Source organism: Carcharodon carcharias (genome assembly GCF_017639515.1).
Source record: "Carcharodon carcharias isolate sCarCar2 chromosome 27 unlocalized genomic scaffold, sCarCar2.pri SUPER_27_unloc_10, whole genome shotgun sequence".
NCBI lineage: Eukaryota > Metazoa > Chordata > Chondrichthyes > Lamniformes > Lamnidae > Carcharodon > Carcharodon carcharias.
In genome coordinates, this window is record NW_024470625.1 from 134766 (window position 1) to 162500 (window position 27735).

A 27735-nucleotide genomic window follows, 5' to 3' on the forward strand; every position below is an offset into this window, starting at 1 on the left:
CTCTCTACACTGTCTCCATCAACATTCCCAGGAGAGGTACAGCACAGGGTTAGATACAGAGTAAAGCTCCCTCTACACTTTCCCCATCAAACACTCCCAGGACAGGTACAGCACGGGGTTAGATACAGCGTAAATCTCCCTCTACACCATCCCCATCAAACACTCCCAGGACAGGTACAGCACGGGGTGAGATACAGAGTAAAGCTCCCTCTACACTGTCATCATCAAACACTCCCTGAGCAGGTACAGCACGGGGTTAGATACAGCGTAAATCTCCCTCTATACTGTCCCCATCAAACACTCCCAGGACAGGTACAGCACGGGGTTAGATACAGAGTAAAGCTCCCTCTACACCGTCCCCATCAAACACTCCCAGGACAGGTACAGCACGGGGTTAGATACAGAGTAAATCTCCCTCTACACTGTCCCCATCAAACACTCCCAGGACAGGTACAGCACAGGGTTAGATACAGAGTAAATCTCCCTCTACACTGTCCCCAACAAACACTCCCAGGACAGGTACAGCACGGGGTTAGATACAGAGTAGAGCTCCCTCTACACTCTCCCCATCAAACACTCCCAGGACAGGTACAGCACGGGGTTAGATACAGAGTAAATCTCCCTCTACACCGTCCCCATCAAACACTCCCAGGACAGGTACAGCACAGGGTTAGATACAGAGTAAAGCTCCCTCTACACTGTCCCCATCAAACATTCCCAGGACAGGTACAGCACGGGGTTAGATACAGAGTAAAGCTCCGTCTACACCGTCCCCATCAAACACTCCCAGGACAGGTACAGCATGGGGTTAGACACAGAGTAAAGCTCCCTCTACACTGTCCCCATCAACACTCCCAGGACAGGTACAGCACGGGGTTAGATACAGAGTAAATCTCCCTCTACACTGTCCCCATCAAACACTCCCAGGACAGGTACAGCACGAGGTTAGATACAGAGTAAAGCTCCCTCTACACTGTCCCCATCAAATACTCCCAGGACAGGTACAGCACGGGGTTAGATACAGAGTAAATCTCCCTCTACACCATCCCCATCAAACACACCCAGGACAGGTACAGCACGGGGTTAGATACAGAGTAAATCTCCCTCTACACCGTCCCCATCAAACACTCCCAGGACAGGTACAGCACGGAGTGAGATACAGAGTAAAGCTCCCTCTACACTGTCCCCATCAAACACGCCCAGGACAGGTACAGCACGGGGTTAGATACAGATGAAAGCTCCCTCTACACTGTCCCCATCAAACACTCCCAGGACAGGTACAGCACGGGGTTAGATACAGAGTAAATCTCCCTCTACACCGTCCCCATCAAACACTCCCAGGACAGATACAGCACGGGGTTAGATACAGAGTAAATCTCCCTCTACACTGTCCCCATCAAACACTCCCAGGACAGGTACAGCACGGGGTTAGATACAGAGTAAAGCTCCCTCTACACTGTCCCCATCAAATACTCCCAGGACAGATACAGCACGGGGTTAGATACAGAGTAAATCTCCCTCTACACTGTCCCCATCAAACACTCCCAGGACAGGTACAGCACGGGGTTAGATACAGATGAAAGCTCCTTCTATACTGTCCCCATCAAACACCCCCAGGACAGGTACAGCACGGGGTTAGATACAGAGTAAATCTCCCTCTACACTGTCCCCATCAAACACTCCCAGGACAGGTACAGCACGGGGTTAGATACAGAGTAAATCTCCCTCTACACCGTCCCCATCAAACACTCCCAGGACAGGTACAGCACGGGGTTAGTTACAGAGTAAATCTCCCTCTACACTCTCCCCATCAACATTCCCAGGACAGGTACAGCACAGTGTTAGATACAGAGTAAATCTCCCTCTACACTGTCCCCATCAAATACTCCCAGGACAGATACAGCACGGGGTTAGATACAGAGTAAATCTCCCTCTACACAGTCCCCATCAAACACTCCCAGGACAGGTACAGCACAGGGTTAGATACAGAGTAAAGCTCCCTCTACACTGTCCCCATCAAATACTCCCAGGACAGGTACAGCACGGGGTTAGATACAGAGTAAAGCTCCCTCTACACTGTCCCCATCAAACACTCCCAGGACAGGTACAGCACGGGGTTAGATACAGAGTAAAGCTCCCTCTACACTGTCCCCATCAAACACTCCCAGGACAGGTACAGCACGGGGTTAGATACAGAGTAGAGCTCCCTCTACACTGTCCCCATCAAACACTCCCAGGGCAGGTACAATACGGGGTTAAATACAGAGTAAAGCTCCCTCTACACTGTCCCCAACGCACACTCCCAGGACAGGTACAGCACAGGGTTAGATACAGAGTAAACCTCTCTCTACACTGTCTCCATCAACATTCCCAGGACAGGAACAGCACGGGGTTAGATACAGAGTAAATCTCCGTCTACATTGTCCCCATGAAACAATCCCAGGACAGGTACAGCACGGGGTTAGATACAGAGTAAAGCTCCCTCTACACTGTCCCCATCAAACACTCCCAGGACAGGTACAGCACAGGGTTAGATACAGAGTAAAGCTCCCTCTACACTGTCCCCATCAAACACTCCCAGGACAGGTACAGCACGGGGTTAGATACAGAGTAAAGCTTCCTCTACACTGTCCCCATCAAACACTCCCAGGACAGGTACATCACGGGGTTAGATACAGAGTAAATCTCCCTCTACACTGTCCCCATCAAACACTCCCAGGACAGGTACAACACGGGGTTAGATACAGAGTAAAGCTCTCTCTACACTGTCTCCATCAACATTCCCAGGACAGGAACAGCACGGGGTTAGATACAGAGTAAATCTCCGTCTACATTGTCCCCATCAAACAATCCCAGGACAGGTACAGCACGGGGTTAGATACAGAGTAAAGCTCCCTCTACACTGTCCCCATCAAACACTCCCAGGACAGGTACAGCACAGGGTTAGATACAGAGTAAAGCTCCCTCTACACTGTCCCCATCAAACACTCCCAGGACAGATACAGCACGGGGTTTGATACAGAGTAAAGCTCTCTCTACACTGTCTCCATCAACATTCCCAGGAGATGTACAGCACGGGGTTAGATACAGCGTAAATCTCCCTCTACACTGTCCCCATCAAACACTCCCAGGACAGGTACAGCACGGGGTTAGATACAGAGTAAATCTCCCTCTACACTGTCCCCATCAAACACTCCCAGGACAGGTACAGCATCGGGTGAGATACAGAGTAAAGTTCCCTCTACACTGTCATCATCAAACACACCCAGGGCAGGTACAGCACGGGGTTAGATACAGCGTAAATCTCCCTCTACACTGTCCCCATCAAACACTCCCAGGACAGGTACAGCACGGGGTTAGATACAGAGTAAAGCTCCCTCTACACCGTCCCCATCAAACACTCCCAGGATAGGTACAACACGGGGTGAGATACAGAGTAAATCTCCCTCTACACTGTCCCCATCAAACACGCCCAGGACAGGTACAGCACGGGGTTAGATACAGAGTAAAGCTCCCTCTACACTGTCCCCATCAAACACTCCCAGGACAGGTACAGCACGGGGTTAGATACAGAGTAAATCTCCCTCTACACTGTCATCATCAAACACTCCAAGGGCAGGTAAAGCACGGGGTTAGATACAGAGTAAATCTCCCTCTACACTGTCCCCATCAAACACTCCCAGGACAGGTACAGCACAGGGTTAGATACAGAGTAAAGCTCTCTCTACACTGTCTCCATCAACATTCCCAGGAGAGGTACAGCACAGGGTTAGATACAGAGTAAAGCTCCCTCTACACTTTCCCCATCAAACACTCCCAGGACAGGTACAGCACGGGGTGAGATACAGAGTAAAGCTCCCTCTACACTGTCATCATCAAACACTCCCTGAGCAGGTACAGCACGGGGTTAGATACAGCGTAAATCTCCCTCTATACTGTCCCCATCAAACACTCCCAGGACAGGTACAGCACGGGGTTAGATACAGAGTAAAGCTCCCTCTACACCGTCCCCATCAAACACTCCCAGGACAGGTACAGCACAGGGTTAGATACAGAGTAAATCTCCCTCTACACTGTCCCCAACAAACACTCCCTGGACAGGTACAGCACGGGGTTAGATACAGAGTAGAGCTCCCTCTACACTCTCCCCATCAAACACTCCCAGGACAGGTACAGCACGGGGTTAGATACAGAGTAAATCTCCCTCTACACTGTCCCCATCAAACACTCCCAGCACAGGTACAGCACAGGGTTAGATACAGAGTAAAGCTCCCTCTACACTGTCCCCATCAAACACTCCCAGGACAGGTACAGCACGGGGTTAGATACAGAGTAAATCTCCCTCTACACTGTCCCCATCAAACACTCCCAGGACAGGTACAGCACGAGGTTAGATACAGAGTAAATCTCCCTCTACACTGTCCCCATCAAACACTCCCAGGACAGGTACAGCACGGGGTTAGATACAGAGTAAATCTCCCTCTACACTGTCCCCATCAAACACTCCCAGGACAGGTACAGCACGGGGTTAGATACAGAGTAAATCTCCCTCTACACTGTCCCCATCAAACACTCCCAGCACAGGTACAGCACAGGGTTAGATACAGAGTAAAGCTCCCTCTACACTGTCCCCATCAAACACTCCCAGGACAGGTACAGCACGGGGTTAGATACAGAGTAAATCTCCCTCTACACCGTCCCCATCAAACACTCCCAGGACAGGTACAGCACGGAGTGCGATACAGAGTAAAGCTCCCTCTACACCGTCTCCATCAAACACTCCCAGGACAGGTACAGCACGGGGTTAGATACAGATGAAAGCTCCCTCTACACTGTCCCCATCAAACACTCCCAGGACAGATACAGCACGGGGTTAGATACAGAGTAAATCTCCCTCTACACTGTCCCCATCAAACACTCCCAGGACAGGTACAGCACGGGGTTAGATACAGAGTAAAGCTCCCTCTACACTGTCCCCATCAAATACTCCCAGGACAGATACAGCACGGGGTTAGATACAGAGTAAATCTCCCTCTACACCGTCCCCATCAAACACTCCCAGGGCAGGTACAATACGGGGTTAAATACAGAGTAAAGCTCCCTCTACACTGTCCCCAACGCACACTCCCAGGACAGGTACAGCACGGGGATAGATACAGAGTAAATCTCCCTCTACACTGTCCCCATCAAACACTCCCAGGACAGGTACAGCACGGGGTTAGATACAGAGTAAATCTCCCTCTACACTGTCCCCATCAAACACTCCCAGGACAGGTACAGCACGGGGTTAGATACAGAGTAAAGCTCTCTCTACACTGTCTCCATCAACATTCCCAGGACAGGTACAGCACGGGGTTAGATACAGAGTAAAGCTCCCTCTACACTGTCCCCATCAAACACTCCCAGGACAGGTACAGCACGGGGTTAGATACAGAGTAAATCTCCCTCTACACCGTCCCCATCAAACACTCCCAGGACAGGTACAGCACGGGGTTAGATACAGAGTGAAGCTCCCTCTACACTGTCCCCATCAAACACTCCCAGGACAGGTACAGCACGGGGTTAGACACAGAGTAAAGCTCCCTCTACACTGTCCCCATCAAACACTCCCAGGACAGGTACAGCACGGGGTTAGATACAGAGTAAATCTCCCTCTACACTGTCCCCATCAAATACTCCCAGGACAGATACAGCACGGGGTTAGATACAGAGTAAATCTCCCTCTACACCGTCCCCATCAGACACACCCAGGACAGGTACAGCACGGGGTTGGATACAGAGTAGAGCTCCCTCTACACTGTCCCCATCAAACACTCCCAGGACAGGTACAGCACAGGGTTAGATACAGAGTAAATCTCCCTATACACCGTCCACATCAAACACTCCCAGGACAGGTACAGCACAGGGTTAGATACAGAGTAAATCTCCCTCTACACCGTCCCCATCAAACACTCCCAGGACAGGTACAGCACGGGGATAGATACAGAGTAAATCTCCCTCTACACTGTCCCCATCAAACACTCCCAGGACAGGTACAGCACGGGGTTAGATACAGAGTAAATCTCCCTCTACACTGTCCCCATCAAACACTCCCAGGACAGGTACAGCACGGGGTTAGATACAGAGTAAAGCTCTCTCTACACTGTCTCCATCAACATTCCCAGGACAGGTACAGCACGGGGTTAGACACAGAGTAAAGCTCCCTCTACACTGTCCCCATCAAACACTCCCAGGACAGGTACAGCACGGGGTTAGATACAGAGTAAATCTCCGTCTACATTGTCCCCATCAAACAATCCCAGGACAGGTACAGCACGGGGTTAGATACAGAGTAAAGCTCCCTCTACACTGTCCCCATCAAACACTCCCAGGACAGGTACAGCACGGGGTTAGATACAGACTAAATCTCCCTCTACACTGTCCCCATCAAACACTCCCAGGACAGGTACAGCACGGGGTTAGACACAGAGTAAAGCTCCCTCTACACTGTCCCCATCAAACACTCCCAGGACAGGTACAGCACGGGGTTAGATACAGAGTAAATCTCCCTCTACACTGTCCCCATCAAATACTCCCAGGACAGATACAGCACGGGGTTAGATACAGAGTAAATCTCCCTCTACACCGTCCCCATCAGACACACCCAGGACAGGTACAGCACGGGGTTGGATACAGAGTAGAGCTCCCTCTACACCGTCCCCATCAGACACACCCAGGACAGGTACAGCACGGGGTTGGATACAGAGTAGAGCTCCCTCTACACTGTCCCCATCAAACACTCCCAGGACAGGTACAGCACGGGGTTAGATACAGAGTAAAGCTCCCTCTACACTGTCCCCATCAAACACTCCCAGGACAGGTACAGCACAGGGTTAGATACAGAGTAAATCTCCCTATACACCGTCCCCATCAAACACTCCCTGGACAGGTACAGCACGGGGTTAGATACAGAGTAAAGCTCCCTCTACACTGTCCCCAACGCACACTCCCAGGGCAGGTACAGCACGGGGTTAGATACAGAGTAAATCTCCCTCTACACTGTCCCCATCAAACACTCCCAGGACAGGTACAGCACGGGGTTAGACACAGAGTAAAGCTCCCTCTACACCGTCCCCATCAAACACACCCAGGACAGGTACAGCACGGGGTTAGATACAGAGTAAAGCACCCTCTACACTGTCCCCATCAAACACTCCCTGACAGGTACAGCACGGGGTTAGATACAGAGTAAAGCTCCCTCTACACTGTCCCCATCAAACACTCCCAGGACAGGTACAGCACGGGGTTAGATACAGAGTAAATCTCCCTCTACACTGTCCCCATCAAACACTCCCAGGACAGGTACAGCACGGGGTTAGATACAGAGTAAATCTCCCTCTACACCGTCCCCATCAAACACTCCCAGGACAGGTACAGCACGGGGTTAGATACAGAGTAAAGCTCCCTCTACACCGTCCCCATCAAACACACCCAGGACAGGTACAGCACGGGGTTAGATACAGAGTAAAGCTCCCTCTACACCGTACCCATCAAACACTCCCAGGACAGGTACAGCACGGGGTTAGACACAGAGTAAAGCTCGGTCTACACCGTCCCCATCAAACACTCCCAGGACAGGTATAGCATGGGGTTAGATACAGAGTAAATCTCCCTCTACACTGTCCCCATCAAACACTCCCAGGACAGGTACAGCACGGGGTTAGATACAAAGTAAATCTCCCTCTACACCGTCCCCATCAAACACTCCCAGGACAGGTACAGCACGGGGTTAGATACAAAGTAAATCTCCCTCTACACCGTCCCCATCAAACACTCCCAGGACAGGTACAGCACGGGGATAGATACAGAGTCAAGCTCCCTCTACAGTGTTTGAGAAGGCAAAGGGGCAGCATTTGACCTCCTTGTGCTCCCACTCTGAGATGGTCTTCATCCCTCTGCACGGTGTTGCCGGGTGAGAGTTGGAGCGTTAAGGTATCGCAGACTGTCTAAGCTACGCGCTTTCGGAGTCGGGTCTGAACCCTGATTGGCGCTCGTCCCCCTCCCCCCCCAGTATTGCCTCACCCAGGTGCCCCACACACCCCTCCGGCGGAAACCAAACCCCCAACTTTGGCCCACCAGGGGGCTGCTGTGCGCTGCCTTCAGCTGTGTGTGTGTGTGTGTCTGTGTGTGTGTGCATTTATGTGTGGCACCCGCTTGCAGAGAGGAGGTCCCGGGCCAGTCCGCAGGGGGCCCTGTCGGGGCACGTACAGCCAGTGGTGGCACCCAGGGATTGTCGGAGGGAGCACCGCAGGTGCACAACTGGCTTCAGCATCCAGTGCCAGGTCTGGCTCGGCCATTCCAAGTACCGCCAGCTCCTGTTCTCACCCTACTTAAACTGCCGACTCGTCCAGGAATAATAACCACCACCACCCCTGGCTTCTTTCTGCTGCTGCAGACAGTCGTCTTAAACTCTTGGCCGTCTCCTCCACCGTCTCCTGCGTGGAGGAGCTGATGGACCTCTCCTCGTGACCACCCGATTCAGTGCGCCGCCGGCCACGTCCAGACCCTCCGTCAGCCCACCCCACCCCACCCCAGCAAACTTCCTCCCATTCTCCGCCCGCTCCCTAGCCCCGGACTCACACCTTTCCCCAGTTTCACTCCTCCCTCCCCGCACAGCCACCTCTCTCTCTCTCTCTCTCACAGCTCACCTTGTCCAGGAGACGCTGCTCCATCTACCAGATCCCACAATGGTCCTCCCCACCCCCCAGCCCCCCCACCCCACCCCCGCCCGTCCCTTCTCCGCCCGTCCGCAGCCTCTGACAGGGGTTCACCAGCCTGTCCACCTCCACTTCCTGCCGGGCTGAATCACGCACACCTTTGCCCCCATCCCACCCTCGGCTTCCCGTCTTGAAGGCAGCCGGTGACCCGTTCTGCCGCTTGTTCCCCCCCACTCCCCAACACCGACTCCACCCTCCTTGATCCTTAAATCGTTAAGGTTACTGCGGGGCTCCCCATCAAAGGCCTTTTGAAAACGCGGGTAAGTTACATCGACGGCGTTACCCTTGTCTACTCTTCCTCCCCACCCCACCCCGGACACCCGCTCAAAACGTTCAGCAAGGTTGGACAAGCAGGACTTTCCCCTTTTGAAATCCGTGCTGAATAATCGCGATTGTATTTGTGGTTGCCGGATATTCGTGTGGCCTCTCCTTTAGTGGGGATTCCTTCCTTAATTTCCCTGCCTCTGAGGTTCAGCCAACTGGTCGATTATCACTGGACGCGCTCTGCCCGCTTATTAAATATAGGAATTACATTAGCTATCCACCAGTCCACTAACACGACACCTAATGAATTACTATATAATACTATATAATATAGCCGGCAAAGCTTCTGGTATCTCTACCCTTGGTACTTTTAAAACACGTGGATACAAATCCATTCGGACCTGAGGCTTTTATCCGCTGAGTTCCACGGAATCTCACAGTGCAGAAGAGGCCCTTCGGCCCATCGAGTCTGCACCGACACCGTGAGAAACAACCTGACCTACCTACCTACCTAATCCCATTGACCAGCACTTGGCCCCCATAGCCTTGAATGTTATGAGGTGCCGAGTGCTCGTCCAGGTACTTTTTAAAGGGTGTGAGGCTAACCCACCTCCACCACCCTCCCAGGCAGCCCATTCCAGACCCTCACCACCCTCTGGGTAAGAAAGTTTCTCCTCACATCCCCAACTAAACCTCCTGCCCCTCACCTTGAACTTATGTCCCCTCGTGACTGACCCTTTAACTAAGGGGAACAGCTGCTCCCTATCCACCCTGTCCATGCCCCTCATAATCTTGTCCACCTCGATCAGGCTGCCCCCACCTCAGTCTTCTCTGCTCGAATGAAAACAACCCAGTCTATCCTAAGGTGAGGGGGGGGGGGGGGGGCGGTGTCAACTTATATGCCAAGTATGCAAGTACGTGATTTTCAGGCACCAATAAATGGGGTCATCATTTACCCTGCAACCTATGGTATGTCCTTCTCTGCCATGTTCAAACATATTATGTTATGGTCGCTATTGCCTAGATGTTCCCCTCCTTTTCCTTCTCTCATCTACTCTGGTTCATTACTTCATGGTGGAAGGGTGGTAGGGGAAGAAATATGCTGAGAAATACTTCATGTTCAAACGTAATATGTTATGGTCACTGTTGCCTAGATGTTCCCCTCCCTTTCCTTCTCTTATCTGCTCTGGTTCACTACCTTAGCTTTTCACACACTGGGTTAGGAAGGAGCACTGTAGACTGCGGGGAACTCCATTCCCTTGTCCACTTTATCTAGCTCTTCTGTCCAATATGAGGGAAGTTAAAATCCCCCACAATTATTATTCTGCATTTTGCACCCAATTACCCAATTTCTCTGCATATTTCTTCTCCTACCTCCCTTCCACAATGAAGTAATGAACCAGAGTAGATGAGGGAAGGAACAGGAGGGGAACATCCAGGCAATAGCGACCATAACATAATACATTTGAACATGGCAGAGAAGGACATACCATAGATTGCAGCGTTAATGATGACTCTATTTTTTACTTGCATACTTGGCATTTAAGTTGACCGCCCCCCCCCTCCCCCAAAACCTCCAAATTTCGGGGGGATTCTTTCATCAGGATCAATATTTTTGTCTTTCTGATAGCTTTTTTTATATACTGTCAATATGCTACTCCTGGCTAAGTACAGCTACTCCACTGCCCCTTTTCCCTATCTTATTCCCCAAAACGTTTAATTCCCGGTCCTGATTTTTGTTGTCATACCTCAGTAATCCCTGATATGTTTGGTTCCTCTCCAACCACGCTTACCTCCAGCTCCCCTGTGTAACGACGGACACACTGTGCATTGCTCTACGGGCAGCTTAACTCATTCTCCACAGGGTTTTCTCTCACTTTACATTTAACCAATCCTTTCAAGACTCCGTTCCACATCGTCATCACTGTCCTCGCTGGTTTACAGCCTTTGTCATCTCCCCATTCAGCCTTTCCGCTAGGACGAGGCTCCCATCAGGTGGGAGCCCATCCCATCGGGTGCAGTCCCTTCTTGTCCCGTGGGAAGGAAACCCCCCTCTTTTCCACTCCACGCCTCTGGCCGCGTTCTCCTGATCCGTCTGCTCCTGCGCCAGCTTGCACACGGCTCGGGAGACGACCCAGAGACGACTGCCCGCCCCCCCCTCCCCCCAAACCCCGAGGGACTGCTTCCAGCTTAACGGCTGACGCTCTAACGGCAAACGCGCCAAACGAGGAGGAGCAGCCAGCCAGCCCCTCGAGCCTGCTCCGCCAACCGAAACGATCACGGGCTGATCCGACGATGGCCTCAAATCCGCCTACTCCAACCCCCACCCACCCCCCCCACCCCCCAATCGTCAGTCAAGGATCTACGTAGCTCTGTCTCAGCAATGTTCACCGCCCCTGCCTCCACTGCTCTCCGGGGGGAAGGGGGGGAAGAGTTCCAAAGGCTCAGGAGAAAGAAACATCTCCTCACCCCCACCCCCCTCTCTCCCTCCGTCTCCAAAACAGGAGATCCTTGACATCAGCAGTTGGGAAAATGCTAAGAGTGTTAAGGACCATAAGACCCTAAGGCACAGGAGCAGAAATTAGGCCAATCGGTCCATCGAGCCTGCTCACCCGTCCGATCGTGGCTGATTAAAAAGGGCGTGTTCTGTAAAAGGGTGTGACAGACGGGACACTCGGACAATAATGAGCTAACGCGGCGCGAGTTTTGTGAATGGGAAAAATCATGTTGGACGAGCCCGGTGGGAGCTTTTGTTTTTTTTTTTGGGAGGATTGATAAAAGGGGAGTCCGGCGGGTATCGTCGACGTGGGAGCTCCGGGAGGCTTCCGGATGAGGCCGCTTTTCCTCCACCCCCCCCCACCCGGGCAAGTCACTCTGTCCAAGCGGGTGGTGAGGGGGGGCAAGAACATGGCTGGTGGAATATAACGCAAGGGAAAATGTGAGGTGATGCGCTTTGGGAGGAGGATGAAGCCTCAGAGGTCTAGAGAATTTCCTAAAGGGTGAGGGATTAGAAAGGGTAGATGTTACAACAGGGCCTGGGTGCCCTCCCTCAGTCAATAAGAGGCCAAAGGCTAGCGTGGTGGTGCGGCAGGCAGTTAGGGGGGGCGGGGGGGGCTAACGAGCGGTTAGCCTTTGAGTACAGGAGCAGCGAAGATTGCTCCCGCCAAATCGCGGCTTGGTTAGACCCCAGCTGGAGCACTGTGCGTCGTTTCGGTCCCCTTTGCCTTGGGAAGAATGTTACGGACATCGAGGGAGCGCAACGAAGGCTCAGCAAGTTGGTGGGGCTGTGCTGTGAAGAGGAACTGGGCCTGTATTCTCTCTCTCTCTCTCAAGAGTTCCGAAGAATGAGAGGGGAACCGCACGGAAAGCTACACAATAGTTTAAAAAAAAGGAGCAGACGGGGTAGGTGCAGGTGAAGATGTTTCCTCCTCCCCGGCTTTGGGAGGAGTCTAGAACCAGGGGACGGACACGGACACACACACACACGCGGACACACACACACACGCGGACACACACACACACGCGGACACACGGACGCGGACACACGGACGCGGACACGCGCACGCGGACACGCGCACGCGGACACACGCACGCGGACACGCGCACGCGGACACGCGCACGCGGACACACGCACGCGGACACACGCACGCGGACACACGCACGCGGACACGCGCACGCGGACACGCGCACGCGGACACGCGCACGCGGACACACGCACACGGACACACGCACACGGACACACGGACACGCGCACACGGACACACGCACACGGACACGCGCACACGGACACACGCACACGGACACGCGCACACGGACACGCGGACACACACGCGGACACACGCGCGGACACACGCGCACACACACGCACACACACACGCGGACGCACACACGCGGACGCACACACACGGACGCACACACGCGGACGCACACACGCGGACGCACACGCACACGGGGACACACACGCGCACGGGGACACACACGCACACGGGGACACACACGCACACGGGGACACACACGCACACGGGGACACGCACACAGGGACACACACACACGGGGACACACACGCGCACGGGGACACACACGCGCACGGGGACACACACACACGGGGACACACACACACGGGGACACACGCGGACACACACGCACGCACACACACGGGGACACACACACACGGGGACGGACACACACGGGGACACACACACGGGGACACACACACGGGGACACACACACGGGGACACACACACGGGGACACACACACGGGGACACACACACACGGGGACACACACACACACGGGGACACACACACACACGGGGACACACACACACACGGGGACACACACACACGGGGACACACACACACGGGGACACACACACACGGGGACACACACACACGGGGACACACACACGGGGACGCAAACACACACACGGGGACGCAAACACACACACGGGGACGCAAACACACACACGGGGACGCACACACACACACGGGGACGCACACACACACACGGGGACACACACACACGGGGACACACACACACGGGGACACACACACACGGGGACACACACACGGGGACACACACACGGGGACACACACACGGGGACACACACACACACGGGGACACACACACACACGGGGACACACACACACGGGGACACACACACACGGGGACACACACACACACGGGGACACACACACACACGGGGAGACACACACACGGGGAGACACACACACGGGGAGACACACGGGGAGACACGCGCGGACACGCACGGACACACGCACGGACACACGCACGGACACACGCACGGACACACATGCACGGACACACACACACGCGGACACACACACACGCGGACACACACACGCGGGCACACACGCGGGCACACACACGCGGGCACACACACGCGGGCACACACACGCGGACACACACGCGGACACACACGCGGACACACACACGGGGACACACACGGGGACACACACACGGGGACACACACACGGGGACACACACACGGGGACACACACACGGGGACACACACACAGGGACACACACACACGGGGACACACACACACGGGGACACACACACACGGGGACACACACACGGGGACACACACACACACGGGGACACACACACACACGGGGACACACACACACACACGGGGACACACACACACACGGGGACACACACACACACGGGGACACACACACACACGGGGACACACACACACACGGGGACACACACACACACGGGGACACACACACACGGGGACACACACACACGGGGACACACACGGGGACACACACGGGGACACACACACGGGGACACACACACGGGGACACACACACGGGGACACACACACGGGGACACACACACGGGGACACACACACGGGGACACACACACGGGGACACACACACACGGGGACGCACACACACGGGGACGCACACACACGGGGACACACACACACGGGGACACACACACGGGGACACACACACACGGGGACACACACACACGGGGACACACACACACGGGGACACACACACACGGGGACACACACACACGGGGACACACACACACGGGGACACACACACACGGGGACACACACACAGGGACACACACACACGGACACAATTTCAAAATAAGGGGGAAGCCACTTAAGAGCTGAGATGAGGAGCGGTTTTTTTTTTACTCCGAGGGTTTGGAATTCTCTTTCCCAGAGGGCTGTGCAGACTCGGTCACTGAGCATGCTTAAAGCAGAGATTGACAAGACTTCTAAAGAGCAGTGACATCAAGGGATATGGGGATAGTGGGGAGGAAAAAGACACTGGGGCGGATGATCAGCCATGATCGTACTGAATGGTGGAGCAGGCTAGATGGGTTGAACGGCCAACCCCGGCTCCTATGCTCCTATGACCCCTTACTTTTAAACCGTGTCTCCCCTGGTTCTCGTCTCTCCCGCAAGGGGAATCATCCATTCAGCACCCACCCACCCCCCCACCCCCTGCCAGGCGCCCCTCAGGATCTCGCCTGCTTCGGTCAGATCCCAACACCCCCCCCCACTCTCACTCTTCTCAACTCCAACGGGTACAGGGCCCAACCTTTCCTCTTAAGGCAACCCCTCATGCCAGGAATCGGTCGAGCCAGCCCGGTCTGGAGGCGTTCCCACTGCGCTGAAATACCCTTCCGTCAGTAAGGGGACCAAAGCTGTACACAGCAGCCCGGAGGGGGTCTCGTCAGCTCACCCGATACGAGTGTGGCAAAACACCCCTACTTGTACAGTCCTGTTCCCCTCGCAATAAACACCGACCTCGCGGCTGCCTTGCTAATCACTTGCTGCACCTGCACAGTAACGCTCTGCGACCAATCCACCGGGCGCCCAGATCCCTCCGGGCTGCACAGTGCCGCCATCTCCCTCCGCCCAAATAATATTCTGCGCTCCCATTCACGTCCACGGCTTCCCCTTCATCCACCTTTACCTGCTCCTTCCGCAAACAACCCCCAATAAACTGGTCCACCCTGATTTTGCTTCCACGTGGGACTCGGAGGAGATTGAACCCGGCCCTTCACAACCCTCGGCTGGCACAGCTGATCCCGAGGTGAACTCCCCAATTGACACGGGCGTCAAAGGGTTAAGACCGGCCGCTCCCAACGCCCTGCCCTCTGTGAACGTCAGCTCCAAGGCCCGTGTCTTAACTCACAAACTGTCCCTTCCCTGACCGAGCCTCTGCTCGTGGATCTACTGCATTTCAAAATCCTCGCCCTTGTTTCCAAGATCCCTCGATGGCCTTGCCCCTCCCTCTCCCTGTAACCTCCTCCAGCCCCCTACACCCCTCCCTATCTCTGTAACCTCCTCCAGCCCCTACACCCCTCCCTATCTCTGTAACCTCCTCCAGCCCCTACACCCCTCCCTATCTCTGTAACCTGCTCCAGCCCCTACACCCCCCCCTATCTCTGTAACCTCCTCCAGCCCCCTACACCCCTCCCTCTCCCTGTAACCTCCTCCAGCCCCTACACCCCTCCCTATCTCTGTAACCTGCTCCAGCCCCTACACCCCTCCCTATCCCTGTAACCTCCTCCAGCCCCTACACCTCTCCCTATCTCTGTAACCTCCTCCAGCCCCTACACCCCTCCCTATCTCTGTAACCTCCTCCAGCCCCTACACCCCTCCCTAACTCTGTAACCTCCTCCAGCCCCCTACACCCCTCCCTATCTCTGTAACCTCCTCCAGCCCCTACACCCCTCCCTATCTCTGTAACCTCCTCCAGCCCCCTATACCCCAGCCTATCTCTGTAACCTCCTCCATACCCTACACCCTTCCCTATCTCTGTAACCTCCTCCAGCCCCCTACACCCCTCCCTATCTCTGTAACCTCCTCCAGACCCTACACCCCTCCCTATCTCTGTAACCTCCTCCAGCCCCTACACCCAGCCCTATCTCTGTAACCTCCTCCAGCCCCTACACCTCTCCCTATCTCTGTAACCTCCTCCAGCCCCTACACCCCTCCCTATCCCTGTAACCTCCTCCAGCCCCTACACCTCTCCCTATCTCTGTAACCTCCTCCAGCCCCTACACCCCTCCCTATCTCTGTAACCTCCTCCAGCCCCCTACACCCCTCCCTCTCCCTGTAACCTCCTCCAGCCCCTACACCCCTCCCTATCTCTGTAACCTGCTCCAGCCCCTACACCCCTCCCTATCCCTGTAACCTCCTCCAGCCCCTACACCTCTCCCTATCTCTGTAACCTCCTCCAGCCCCTACACCCCTCCCTATCTCTGTAACCTCCTCCAGCCCCTACACCCCTCCCTAACTCTGTAACCTCCTCCAGCCCCCTACACCCCTCCCTATCTCTGTAACCTCCTCCAGCCCCTACACCCCTCCCTATCTCTGTAACCTCCTCCAGCCCCCTATACCCCAGCCTATCTCTGTAACCTCCTCCATACCCTACACCCTTCCCTATCTCTGTAACCTCCTCCAGCCCCCTACACCCCTCCCTATCTCTGTAACCTCCACCAGCACCCTACACCCCTCCCTCTCCCTGTAACCTCCTGCAGCCCCTACACCCCTCCCTATCTCTGTAACCTCCTCCAGCCCCTACACCCCTCCCTATCTCTGTAACCTCCTCCAGCCCCTACACCCCTCCCTATCTCTGTAACCTCCACCAGCCCCTACACCCCTCCCTATCTCTGTAACCTCCTCCAGCCCCTACACCCCTCCCTATCTCTGTAACCTCCTCCAGCCCCCTATACCCCAGCCTATCTCTGTAACCTCCTCCATACCCTACACCCTTCCCTATCTCTGTAACCTCCTCCAGCCCCCTACACCCCTCCCTATCTCTGTAACCTCCACCAGCACCCTACACCCCTCCCTCTCCCTGTAACCTCCTGCAGCCCCTACACCCCTCCCTATCTCTGTAACCTCCTCCAGCCCCTACACCCCTCCCTATCTCTGTAACCTCCTCCAGCCCCTACACCCCTCCCTATCTCTGTAACCTCCTCCAGCCCCTACACCCCTCCCTATCTCTGTAACCTCCTCCAGCCCCTACAACCCTCCCTATCTCTGTAACCTCCTCCAGCCCCTACACCCCTCCCTATCTCTGTAACCTCCTCCAGCCCCCTACACCCCTCCCTATCTCTGTAACCTCCACCAGCACCCTACACCCCTCCCTCTCCCTGTAACCTCCTCCAGCCCCTACACCCCTCCCTATCTCTGTAACCTCCTCCAGCCCCTACACCCCTCCCTATCTCTGTAACCTCCACCAGCACCCTACACCCCTCCCTCTCCCTGTAACCTCCTGCAGCCCCTACACCCCTCCCTATCTCTGTAACCTCCTCCAGCCCCTACACCCCTCCCTATCTCTGTAACCTCCTCCAGCCCCTACACCCCTCCCTATCTCTGTAACCTCCTCCAGCCCCTACACCCCTCCCTATCTCTGTAACCTCCTCCAGCTCCTACACCCCTCCCTATCTCTGTAACCTCCTCCAGCCCCTACACCCCTCCCTATCTCTGTAACCTCCTCCAGCCCCTACACCCCTCCCTATCTCTGTAACCTCCTCCAGCCCCTACACCCCTCCCTATCTCTGTAACCTCCTCCAGCCCCCTACACCCCTCCCTATCTCTGCAATCTCCTCCAGCCGCCTACAACCCTCCACAAGCTCTGTAACCTCCTCCAACCCCCTAGCATCCTCCGCGATCTCCCTACTCCTCTAAGTCCTGGGCCTCTTGCGCACCCTCAATTTCAATCGCTCCACCATTGGTGGCCGTTCGGTCGGCTCGGGTACCCAAGTTCTGGACTGCCCCCCCCCCCCCCACCCCCCACAACTCTCCTCCTCGGTGTCCTTCTTTAAGATGTGTCCCGGGAGCACCCCCACCCCCGCCCACCCTACCTCCCTCAGAGGGGGTCAGCCGACCCTCAAAGCTCCCTTTGTGGTTCGCTAACACTCCTGGGAAGCACCTTTGCACGTTTCATTAACTTTGAAGGGTGCCGTACCAACCTCAGTTAATTCTTTTTGCTGCACCAAGTGTCAAGGGTGTTGTGTGGCTGCCAACTGCAGATAGCGAGTGCTCTGCCCGGAGGATCCTGACCCTCTCTGGGGGTCCAGGGGTGGGGGGGAAAGGAGGGGGGGTTGTTGGGAAACAAGAGGATAAAAGGCAAGGTACTCACAAACCACCGAGATCTTCCTCTTGAAAGCTTTCGGGACTGCGTTCTGGAAAAGAGAGAAGACCCCAGAAGGAACACGGGGGGTGGAGAGGAGGAGCGTGAGTCATGGAGGGGGAGGAAGAGGAGGAGGAGGATCCGCGAAGAGAAGCGGCAGCCCCCTCGCCTCCCACTCCTCCCCCCCCACCCCCCACCGTCTCCACCACCGCACCCCGCGACCCCCGCCCCCCCCCACCCCCACCCCCACAAACAACAAAGCCCAACGCCCACCTTCCCCCCGACCGGCTTTGCGTGGAGACCTGCGGTGGAGAGGAGAATAGCTGTCCAGGCCGACGGTGGATGGCTTCAGGCAGCGCCTGGGGGGGGGGGGGGGGGGGGCGACAGGGACGGGGAGACTGGGAGGAGGAGGCCATTCAGCCCCTCGAGCCCTGCTCCCCCCCCCCCCCCCCCCCCCATTCATTAGGACCACGACTGATCGTCCAACTCAATATCCTGGCTCCCGCTTCCTCCCCCATATCCTTTTTGATCCCTCTTCCACAGCACCCCCACCCCCCCCACCCCCCACAAGAGCTCTATCTAACCCCTCCTTGTAAACACACAATGTTTCGCCCTCAACGACGTTGTGTGGTAGCGAGTTCCGGAGGCTCGACGGTCTCTGGGTGAAGACGTTTCTCCTCACCTCAGTAAGAGGGGGTCAGGTGAGGGGCGGGTCTGATTCTACCCCTTGTCCGGGGAGGGGGGGGGTGTGTGTGGTGGACTGGTCATCACCTTTGCGGCCGACGTCCGGCATTACCCCCCCACCCCAGCCACCCCCCCCCTTCACTCCCCGGGCCCAGAAAGCAGGGCTGATCAGCTGCAGCAGCCACCACTCGGAATGGGCCTGGTCGCCACCCCCCACCCCCCCCCCACCCCCGATACGAAACCCTCCAAGTTCACCAGCTCCGGTCCCAGCCAAACCCCCTTCAACCCCGGGGGTCCCGGAGGTGGTCCTCATGGGGTCCACCCCCACCCCCCAACCGCTCCGGGAACATCAGGGGCCTGCCCCCCCCCCCCACCGCCAAAACCCGCTGGCTGCTCTCAGACGTGTGGAGCCTTGGGGCTGCCTCACTTGACCTCCCCACCACCCCCCCCCCCCACCCCCACCCCCAACCAACCTTTAACCCCGCTGGAGAGGTGGCGGGGGTGGTGTGGGATCTCCTCTAACCCGTGGGCGGGTATTCATCGCCCGCAGGCTCACCTGTTGGTCCTCAGGACCATTCCCCATGCAAGAGGCTTGGGTGGGTCGGTGGGGGGGGGAGGGGGGAGGAGGAGGCGAGTTTGGGGGAGGGGGGAGGTGTAAGGAGACATGCAGAGGTCCAGAGGGCCCCTAGCAGGGAGCAGAAGATTCATACCCTCCCCCCACCCTCACCCACCTCCCACTCTGCGGCTGGATGGGGAAACGCAGGGGGTGGGGGTAAGGGGACGTGCAGAGGTCCAGAGGGCCCCTGGCAGGGAGCAGAAGATTCATACCCTCCCCCCACCCTCACCCACCTCCCAATCTGCGGCTGGATGGGGAAACGCTGGGGGGGGGGGGAGGGGGCGGGGGGAAGCTGTTCTCTCTCCGCCGAAGGTCTCCAGCGTCGGTCAGTCTGCCCGCTTCACCTCCCCACCCCCTCCCACTGTTAGTCAGGTCAGTAATCTCTACGCTCCCTTGTTAATGCCGAGCGCCCAAAGGGTTTAGATCTGCCCTCCCCCGCCACCCACCCAACCCCACCCCACCCCCCCCTACAATTGCCCCTTTCTGTCCCCCCCACAACCCCCCAGCCCCACCCGACAAACAATTCAAAAAAGCTTTATATATATATATATATATAAAAATCAGAAAATTAACGCTTTAAAACCCCAACTGCGCTGTTTTTTTTTGTTAAACGTATAGAAAAAAAAAAGTAACTTGATAATTTCCAAAAGCAAAAGAAAATTAAAGTAGTTATGAAATGACAAATGTTCCAGGTACCCTTTCACACACCACCTGGTCTTCAGTGCAACGCGTTGCTTTAGTACCCAATCGCACTCCTGAGTACTGCCTTACAGTCCAAACAGAGTGAGCCCTCACTGCTAGGTGGTGGTAGTGAGATGTGAGTTTGTTTTTGTTTTTAAAAAGACAGTCGACGGAGGGAAAACGAGACCAGATGAGACGAGATGAGGCAAAACGGCGCCAACTCTCGGGGCTGAAAGCAACCAGTTCCAAGCGTGGTCAAGAGGCGAGCTCTCTTTCTCTCTCTTTGATTTTTTTTTTTTCGTTTTAAAAACAAAACGTCCCAGTGACACTGTCCACACAAAACCAAGACACGGGTCCATGCCGCCCAATCCGGTCGGCCAGTCTCCTCCTTCCGCTGGTGCCCGGACTCTGTGACTGCCGGGCACGCGTTGGCTTCAGAGCGATGTTTTTAAAATGATCTTTTTATTTTTTTCTTCCTTCTCCGCCTCCCCTCCTGGCTGATTTCGGGAGGTCGGTGGTGGGTGGGGGAGAGAGAGAGAGAGAGAGAGAGGGGGGAGGGCACCGTGTGCAAAAAAATCGAGTCCTCAGGCGGGTTGAGTTCGGTCCCAGGTGTCGCCTCCTCCTCTCTTGATCTGATCGGTCGGCAGAGGGGAGGTGGGGAGGTGGCGGGGGTGGGGGGGAGGGGGGGGGTGGGGGGCGACCCAGTTTCGCGATGTCTCTCTCTCTCTCTGGCTATGGTCGCAGGTCGGTTTTGACGAGCAACGCTTTTCCCGATTTCGACGCTTGGTCCTCCTCCTCCAGAAGCCCCCCCCCACCACCCCCGCCTTCACCGCTGCGTCCGCTGTGCTCCGGCCCGCTTGAAAGACGGTGGTGCGGTGCCGGTGGTCGGGGAGAAGTTCAGTTCAGACCAGGGAGCCGTTGGCAGCGTGGTGGTCACGGTGATGGTGGTGGTGGTGGTGGTGGAGGAGGGGTGGAGGGAGGGAGGGAGGGAGGGAGGGCAGGGAGGAGGTGCTCCCGGAGGAGTCCGCAACGAGCAGTCAGCCTTCCATCCGCGGACGCTCGGGTTTTCCAGTCTCTCTCTCTCTTTCAGGCGAGCTTAAAAATCGGCATTGCTCCAGATCAGCGGCAGTTCTCAGTCTTATCGAGAGCGGGTTTAGCATTTCCCCCTCTCTCTCTCTCTCGCTGTGCAGTGGATCGTCCCCTGCGCCCTTCGGCGTGTCTTGTCTCTGCCTCCTCCCCCTTGTGATTCGCCGGCCCACGCTCTCTACTGACGCGTGTGGGGCAAGACGTGGAGGGAAGAGTTGGCGGGGGGGGGGGGGGGGGGGGGGGGGGGGGTGCAGCAGGTTTCATGCCCCTCCCCCGGACAGTTGTCTAGCTCTCCTTGCCGACCGGCCGGTCTTACACTCCTTGCTTTCGGCCTCTCTCGCTCTCTCTGCCTCTCGGGATGGGCGTACGCTCTCCCCACCCCCACCGTTTCCGTTTCTCTCTGGTCAATCCACACGGCCGATCGTTTGTGCGCCGGAGACGGCGATAGGCTTTTGTCCGTCCGGTGCCCCCCACCACACCCCACCCCCTCCGGAGATCCGGCTCCCTCCTCCCCTCGGAAGTTCAGGCTGGTTGGGGGAGGGAGGTTGGGGGGAGGGGGGGGATCTCTCTCAAATCCGCCTCGTGCCCTTCCGACAGGTGGTTCCAGCCGCGAGGAGTGCCCGGCGGGTCGGTCGGTCTCTCTCTCTCTCTCTCTCTCTCTGTCTCTCGGATTGCCACGACGGGCGGTCACCCGGCGTGTGTCCTGCCCACCCTCGCCCGGGTTCCAGTCTCTTGCCTCTTCTGCCTGCGACCCCGTCGAAGACGAAGCTGGTGTGGCTTTCTGCGGTTGGCAACTCCCTCCTTGGCGATCACCGTCGGCTCCCCTCTACCCCCAACCCCCACCACCTCCTCCCCCCCCCACCCACCCCCACCAGGGAGGGGGTCGGTAGAGAGCCTCTCAGCTGCCTGCAGTGGGGGTGGTGGTGGTGGTGGTGGGGGGAGACAGGAGGAGGCTGTTGCGTTTTGTGTGGAGGGGCTGTTGGGGTGGTGGGGGGTGGGGGAGTGGGTGGTGGTGGTGCGGGTGGGGGAGATGGTGGCTGGAATCGCGCACACACACACCTCTCTCTCTCTCTCCCTCACTCGTTCTCTCGCTCTCTCTCGCTGAACGAGCAGTGAAACTCTGACTGGGTAACGTGCCGGCCCCCGGCGTTAAGTCCGACGGGATGGTCATAGGAAGAATCGTGGGGCTTATCTGGGGTTCAATGTGGTAACAGCACACATAGTATTGTTGACAGGTTAGCTCAGGAGGTGGAGGAGCACCATTCAAACAAGCAGCAGCACTTGGTCTTTTTTTTAAACCCCCCCCCACCCCCACCCCCGCGCCCCCCCCCCCCCCCCCCCCCCCCACCCCCCACACCCCTCCCCCTCGACGCTCTGTCACTAAAGCATTCGTCGATAAGACGGCCACGAGGCACAGCCCGGAACCCATAGCCCGATTCAGAGCAGCAAGCACTCCATCAGCCCCTCTCTCTACACCCCCCCACCCACTCACCCAGACACCCACCCACCCAGACACCGCTGGCCCCTCCAGTCCAATATTCCCTGGTTGGGTTCCCATGTGGAAGGCCTGGGGTAGGAGGGAGGGAGGGGGAGGAGGGAGGGAGGGAGGGGAAGGAGGGAGGGGTAGGAGGGAGGGGTAGGAGGGAGGGGTAGGAGGGAGGGGTAGGAGGGAGGGAGGGGAAAGAGGGAGGGGTAGGAGGGAGCGGAAGGAGGGAGGGGTAGGAGGGAGCGGAAGGAGGGAGCGGAAGGAGGGAGGGGAAGGAGGGAGGGGTAGGAGGGAGGGGTAGGAGGGAGGGGTAGGAGGGAGGGGTAGGAGGGAGGGGAAGGAGGGAGGGGTAGGAGGGAGGGGTAGGAGGGAGGGGTAGGAGGGAGGGGTAGGAGGGAGGGGTAGGAGGGAGGGGTAGGAGGGAGGGGTAGGAGGGAGGGGTAGGAGGGAGGGGAAGGAGGGAGGGGAAGGAGGGAGGGGTAGGAGGGAGGGGTAGGAGGGAGGGGTAGGAGGGAGGGGTAGGAGGGAGGGGTAGGAGGGAGGGGTAGGAGGGAGGGGTAGGAGGGAGGGGTAGGAGGGAGCGGAAGGAGGGAGCGGAAGGAGGGAGCGGAAGGAGGGAGGGGTAGGAGGGAGGGGTAGGAGGGAGGGGTAGGAGGGAGGGGTAGGAGGGAGGGGTAGGAGGGAGGGGTAGGAGGGAGGGGTAGGAGGGAGGGGTAGGAGGGAGGGGAAGGAGGGAGGGGGTAGGAGGGAGGGGAAGGAGGGAGGGGTAGGAGGGAGGGGTAGGAGGGAGGGGTAGGAGGGAGGGGAAGGAGGGAGGGGTAGGAGGGAGGGGTAGGAGGGAGGGGTAGGAGGGAGGGGTAGGAGGGAGGGGTAGGAGGGAGGGGAAGGAGGGAGGGGTAGGAGGGAGGGGAAGGAGGGAGGGGTAGGATGGAGGGGTAGGAGGGAGGGGTAGGAGGGAGGGGAAGGAGGGAGCGGTAGGAGGGAGGGGTAGGAGGGAAGGGAAGGAGGGAGGGGTAGGAGGGAAGTGAAGGAGGGAGGGGTAGGAGGGAAGTGAAGGAGGGAGGGGTAGGAGGGAGGGGAAGGAGGGAGGGGTAGGAGGGCGGGGTAGGATGGCGGGGTAGGAGGGAGGGGTAGGAGGGAGGGGTAGGAGGGAGGGGAAGGAGGGAGGGATAGGAGGGAGGGGTAGGAGGGAGGGGAAGGAGGGAGGGGTAGGAGGGAGGGGTAGGAGGGAGGGGTAGGAGGGAGGGGTAGGAGGGAAGTGAAGGAGGGAGGGGTAGGAGGGAGGGGTAGGAGGGAGGGGTAGGAGGGAGGGGTAGGAGGGTAGTGAAGGAGGGAGGGGTAGGAGGGAGGGGTAGGAGGGAGGGGTAGGAGGGAGGGGTAGGAGGGAAGTGAAGGAGGGAGGGGTAGGAGGGAGGGGTAGGAGGGAGGGGAAGGAGGGAGGGGTAGGAGGGAGGGGTAGGAGGGAGGGGTAGGAGGGAGGGGTAGGAGGGAAGTGAAGGAGGGAGGGGTAGGAGGGAGGGGTAGGAGGGAGGGGTAGGAGGGAGGGGTAGGAGGGAGGGGTAGGAGGGAAGTGAAGGAGGGAGGGGTAGGAGGGAGGGGAAGGAGGGAGGGGTAGGATGGAGGGGTAGGAGGGAGGGGTAGGAGGGAGGGGAAGGAGGGAGCGGTAGGAGGGAGGGGTAGGAGGGAAGGGAAGGAGGGAGGGGTAGGAGGGAAGTGAAGGAGGGAGGGGTAGGAGGGAGGGGTAGGAGGGAGGGGTAAGAAGTCCCTTTGGGCTGGCTAGCAGTGGGAGCCAGTCTGGTGGGTTATCTATAGGAGGGGCCGGGCCTAAAGGCAGGCGGGTGGGGGTGATAACTCAGTGCCTGGTCACCGGGGGGTGGGGGGGGTGGGCAGTGAGGTGGGCAGGGGGTGAGGGAGGATAAGGCGGAGCAAGTCAAGCTGCCCAAGCAGAGCCTGGACTGCGGGCTGAGGCGCTCCCCCCTCCCCACGCCACCTCCGCACGGGTAGAGAGTGTGGGTGGTCCAGGGCTGTGGTTTTGGTGAGCCCCTGCTCCAGAGTCGAGGGGGGAAAGGGAGGGGCAGAGGGGCGGGGAACTCCTGGTTAATCTCACCGCCCTTGGTTGGTGGTGGTGGGGGAGGGGGGGGGGGGGGGGTGGAGGAGGAGGGACCCCTCCATACAGTTTACCACCCCACTTCCCCCATCCCCACACCCCGCGCCCCCCGCCCCCCACCACCACCACCCCATACACCGCCAACCCCACCCCAGCTCCCTGACTGCGTCTCCACCCCTCCCCCCACCACCCCTAGCGCTCGCTCACTCACCCCCTCCCTCCCTCCCTCCCTCATCCCGACGTTCCTGCTTCCAAACTGCAGCCCACCCACCCACCCCTCTGTATTAAGACGGCGATGGGGGTTTTTCAAGCTCCCGCAACCCCCCCCCCCCCCCCCGCCCACCCCACAAAGCCCCTTTACGCTGCGGTGTAAAGATTCCTGGAGCTAGCGGTGGATCCTGGACTCTGAATCTGAAAGGGCCTGCCAAGTGCTCGCTCACCCATGCCACACCGACCCCGTCCACCCCCTCACCTCTTTCTTATCCCCGTCCGGTGGGCTGCTCTCCTCGCTCCTCTGCTGCTCCTTGGGCTCGCTCGGCAGCTCCGCGGGATCGCACTCTGCGCTCGTCTCCGTCTCCATCCCCGCCTGCTTGGTCTCACTGCAAGAGGAGGAGGGGAGGAGGGGGGTGGGAAGAGGCCGTTAGGGACATTTTAAACAGAGAGAGAAAGAGAGAGAGAGAGAGGCTGGCCGCCTCCAACAGCATTATTAGCTCCACCCCACACTCCCCCCCCACCCTTAACCAATTCTCTCTCTTTCCCCAACACCCCAGCAGGTCACAATCACCAGAAGAGGCCATTCAGCCCATCGAGTCTGTGGCAGCTCTTTCAAAGGGCAGCGGGACCCACGCTTTCCCTGGAACCCTGCAACCTGACTGACGCACAGGCAGCCATTACAGGCCGAGAGACAAGCAAGTAACCATTACAGTCAGAGAGACATGCATGACAGGTATTACAGTCCGAGGAGTGCACAGGCAGCCATTACAATCCGAGAGGCGCGCAGACAGCCATTACAATCCGAGAGAGGCGCGCAGACAGCCATTACAGTCCGAGAGAGGCGCGCAGACAGCCATTACAGTCCGAGAGAGGCGCGCAGACAGCCACTACAGTCCGAGAGAGGCGTGCAGACAGCCACTACAGTCCGAGAGAGGCACAGACAGCCACTACAGTCCGAGAGAGGCACAGACAGCCACTACAGTCCGAGAGAGGCGCGCAGACAGCCACTACAGTCCGAGAGAGGCGTGCAGACAGCCACTACAGTCCGAGAGAGGCACAGACAGCCACTACAGTCCGAGAGAGGTACAGACAGCCACTACAGTCCGAGAGAGGCACAGACAGCCACTACAGTCCGAGAGAGGCACAGACAGCCACTACAGTCCGAGAGAGGCACAGACAGCCACTACAGTCCGAGAGAGGCACAGACAGCCACTACAGTCCGAGAGGCACAGACAGCCACTACAGTCCGAGAGAGGCACAGACAGCCACTACAGTCCGCGAGAGGCACAGACAGCCATTACAATCCGAGAGAGGCACAGACAGCCATTACAATCCGAGAGAGGCACAGACAGCCATTACAATCCGAGAGAGGCACAGACAGCCATTACAATCCGAGAGAGGCACAGACAGCCATTACTATCCGAGAGAGGCACAGACAGCCATTACTATCCGAGAGAGGCACAGACAGCCATTACAATCTGAGAGAGGCACAGACAGCCATTACAACCCGAGAGAGGCACAGACAGCCATTACAACCTGAGAGAGGCACAGACAGCCATTACAACCCGAGAGAGGCACAGACAGCCATTACAATAGGAGAGAGGCACAGACAGCCATTACAATCCGAGAGCGGCACAGACAGCCATTACAATCCGAGAGGGGCACAGACAGCCATTACAGTCTAAGAGATGCACAGACAGCCATTACAACGAGAGATGCACAGACAGCCATTACAACCCGAGAGATGCACAAACAGCCATTACAATCTGTGAAATGTAGACAGCCATTAAAATCCGAGAAATGCACAGACAGCCATGACTGTCCCGGAGAGATGTACAGACTGCCAGTACAGTCTCTGCGAGGTGCGCACTACAGGCATTACAGTCCCTGGGAGAGGCACAGGCATCCATTACAAATTGCAGGGGGGCGGGGGGGGGGGGGGATGCACAGGTCACCGTTACGGTCCCTGGGAGGTGCAGAGGCAGCAGCTGCGAGCTGTAGCGAGGCTGACATTGAATCTCCGCTCCCACCCTGCCACTCCCCCCCCCCCCCGCGTTTCTCCTTCTCGAAGATCTGGAACAGGTTTTGCATCCCTCTCGTCTATTTATAATCTGTTGGGCCTGCCCATGGGAGGCAGGGCTGGCTTGCACGGCGGGGAAACGTTAACCCTCTACACGTCTCACCTCTCTCCCCTCCC

General features: G+C 57.6%; 1 protein-coding gene across 1 annotated transcript in view; it reads right to left on the minus strand.

Annotated features, from left to right (window-relative positions):
* The window catches only part of acin1b (apoptotic chromatin condensation inducer 1b), a 184709-nt gene that overhangs the window by 57319 nt on the left and 99655 nt on the right, over nucleotides 1-27735 (minus strand). Inside the window, exons 4-5 of the mRNA XM_041180956.1 lie at nucleotides 25798-25924; nucleotides 18675-18717 (exon numbers count right to left, since the gene is read on the minus strand). Coding sequence (XP_041036890.1) covers nucleotides 18675-18717; nucleotides 25798-25924 — 170 coding nt within the window. The remainder of the gene's footprint in view (nucleotides 1-18674; nucleotides 18718-25797; nucleotides 25925-27735) is intronic.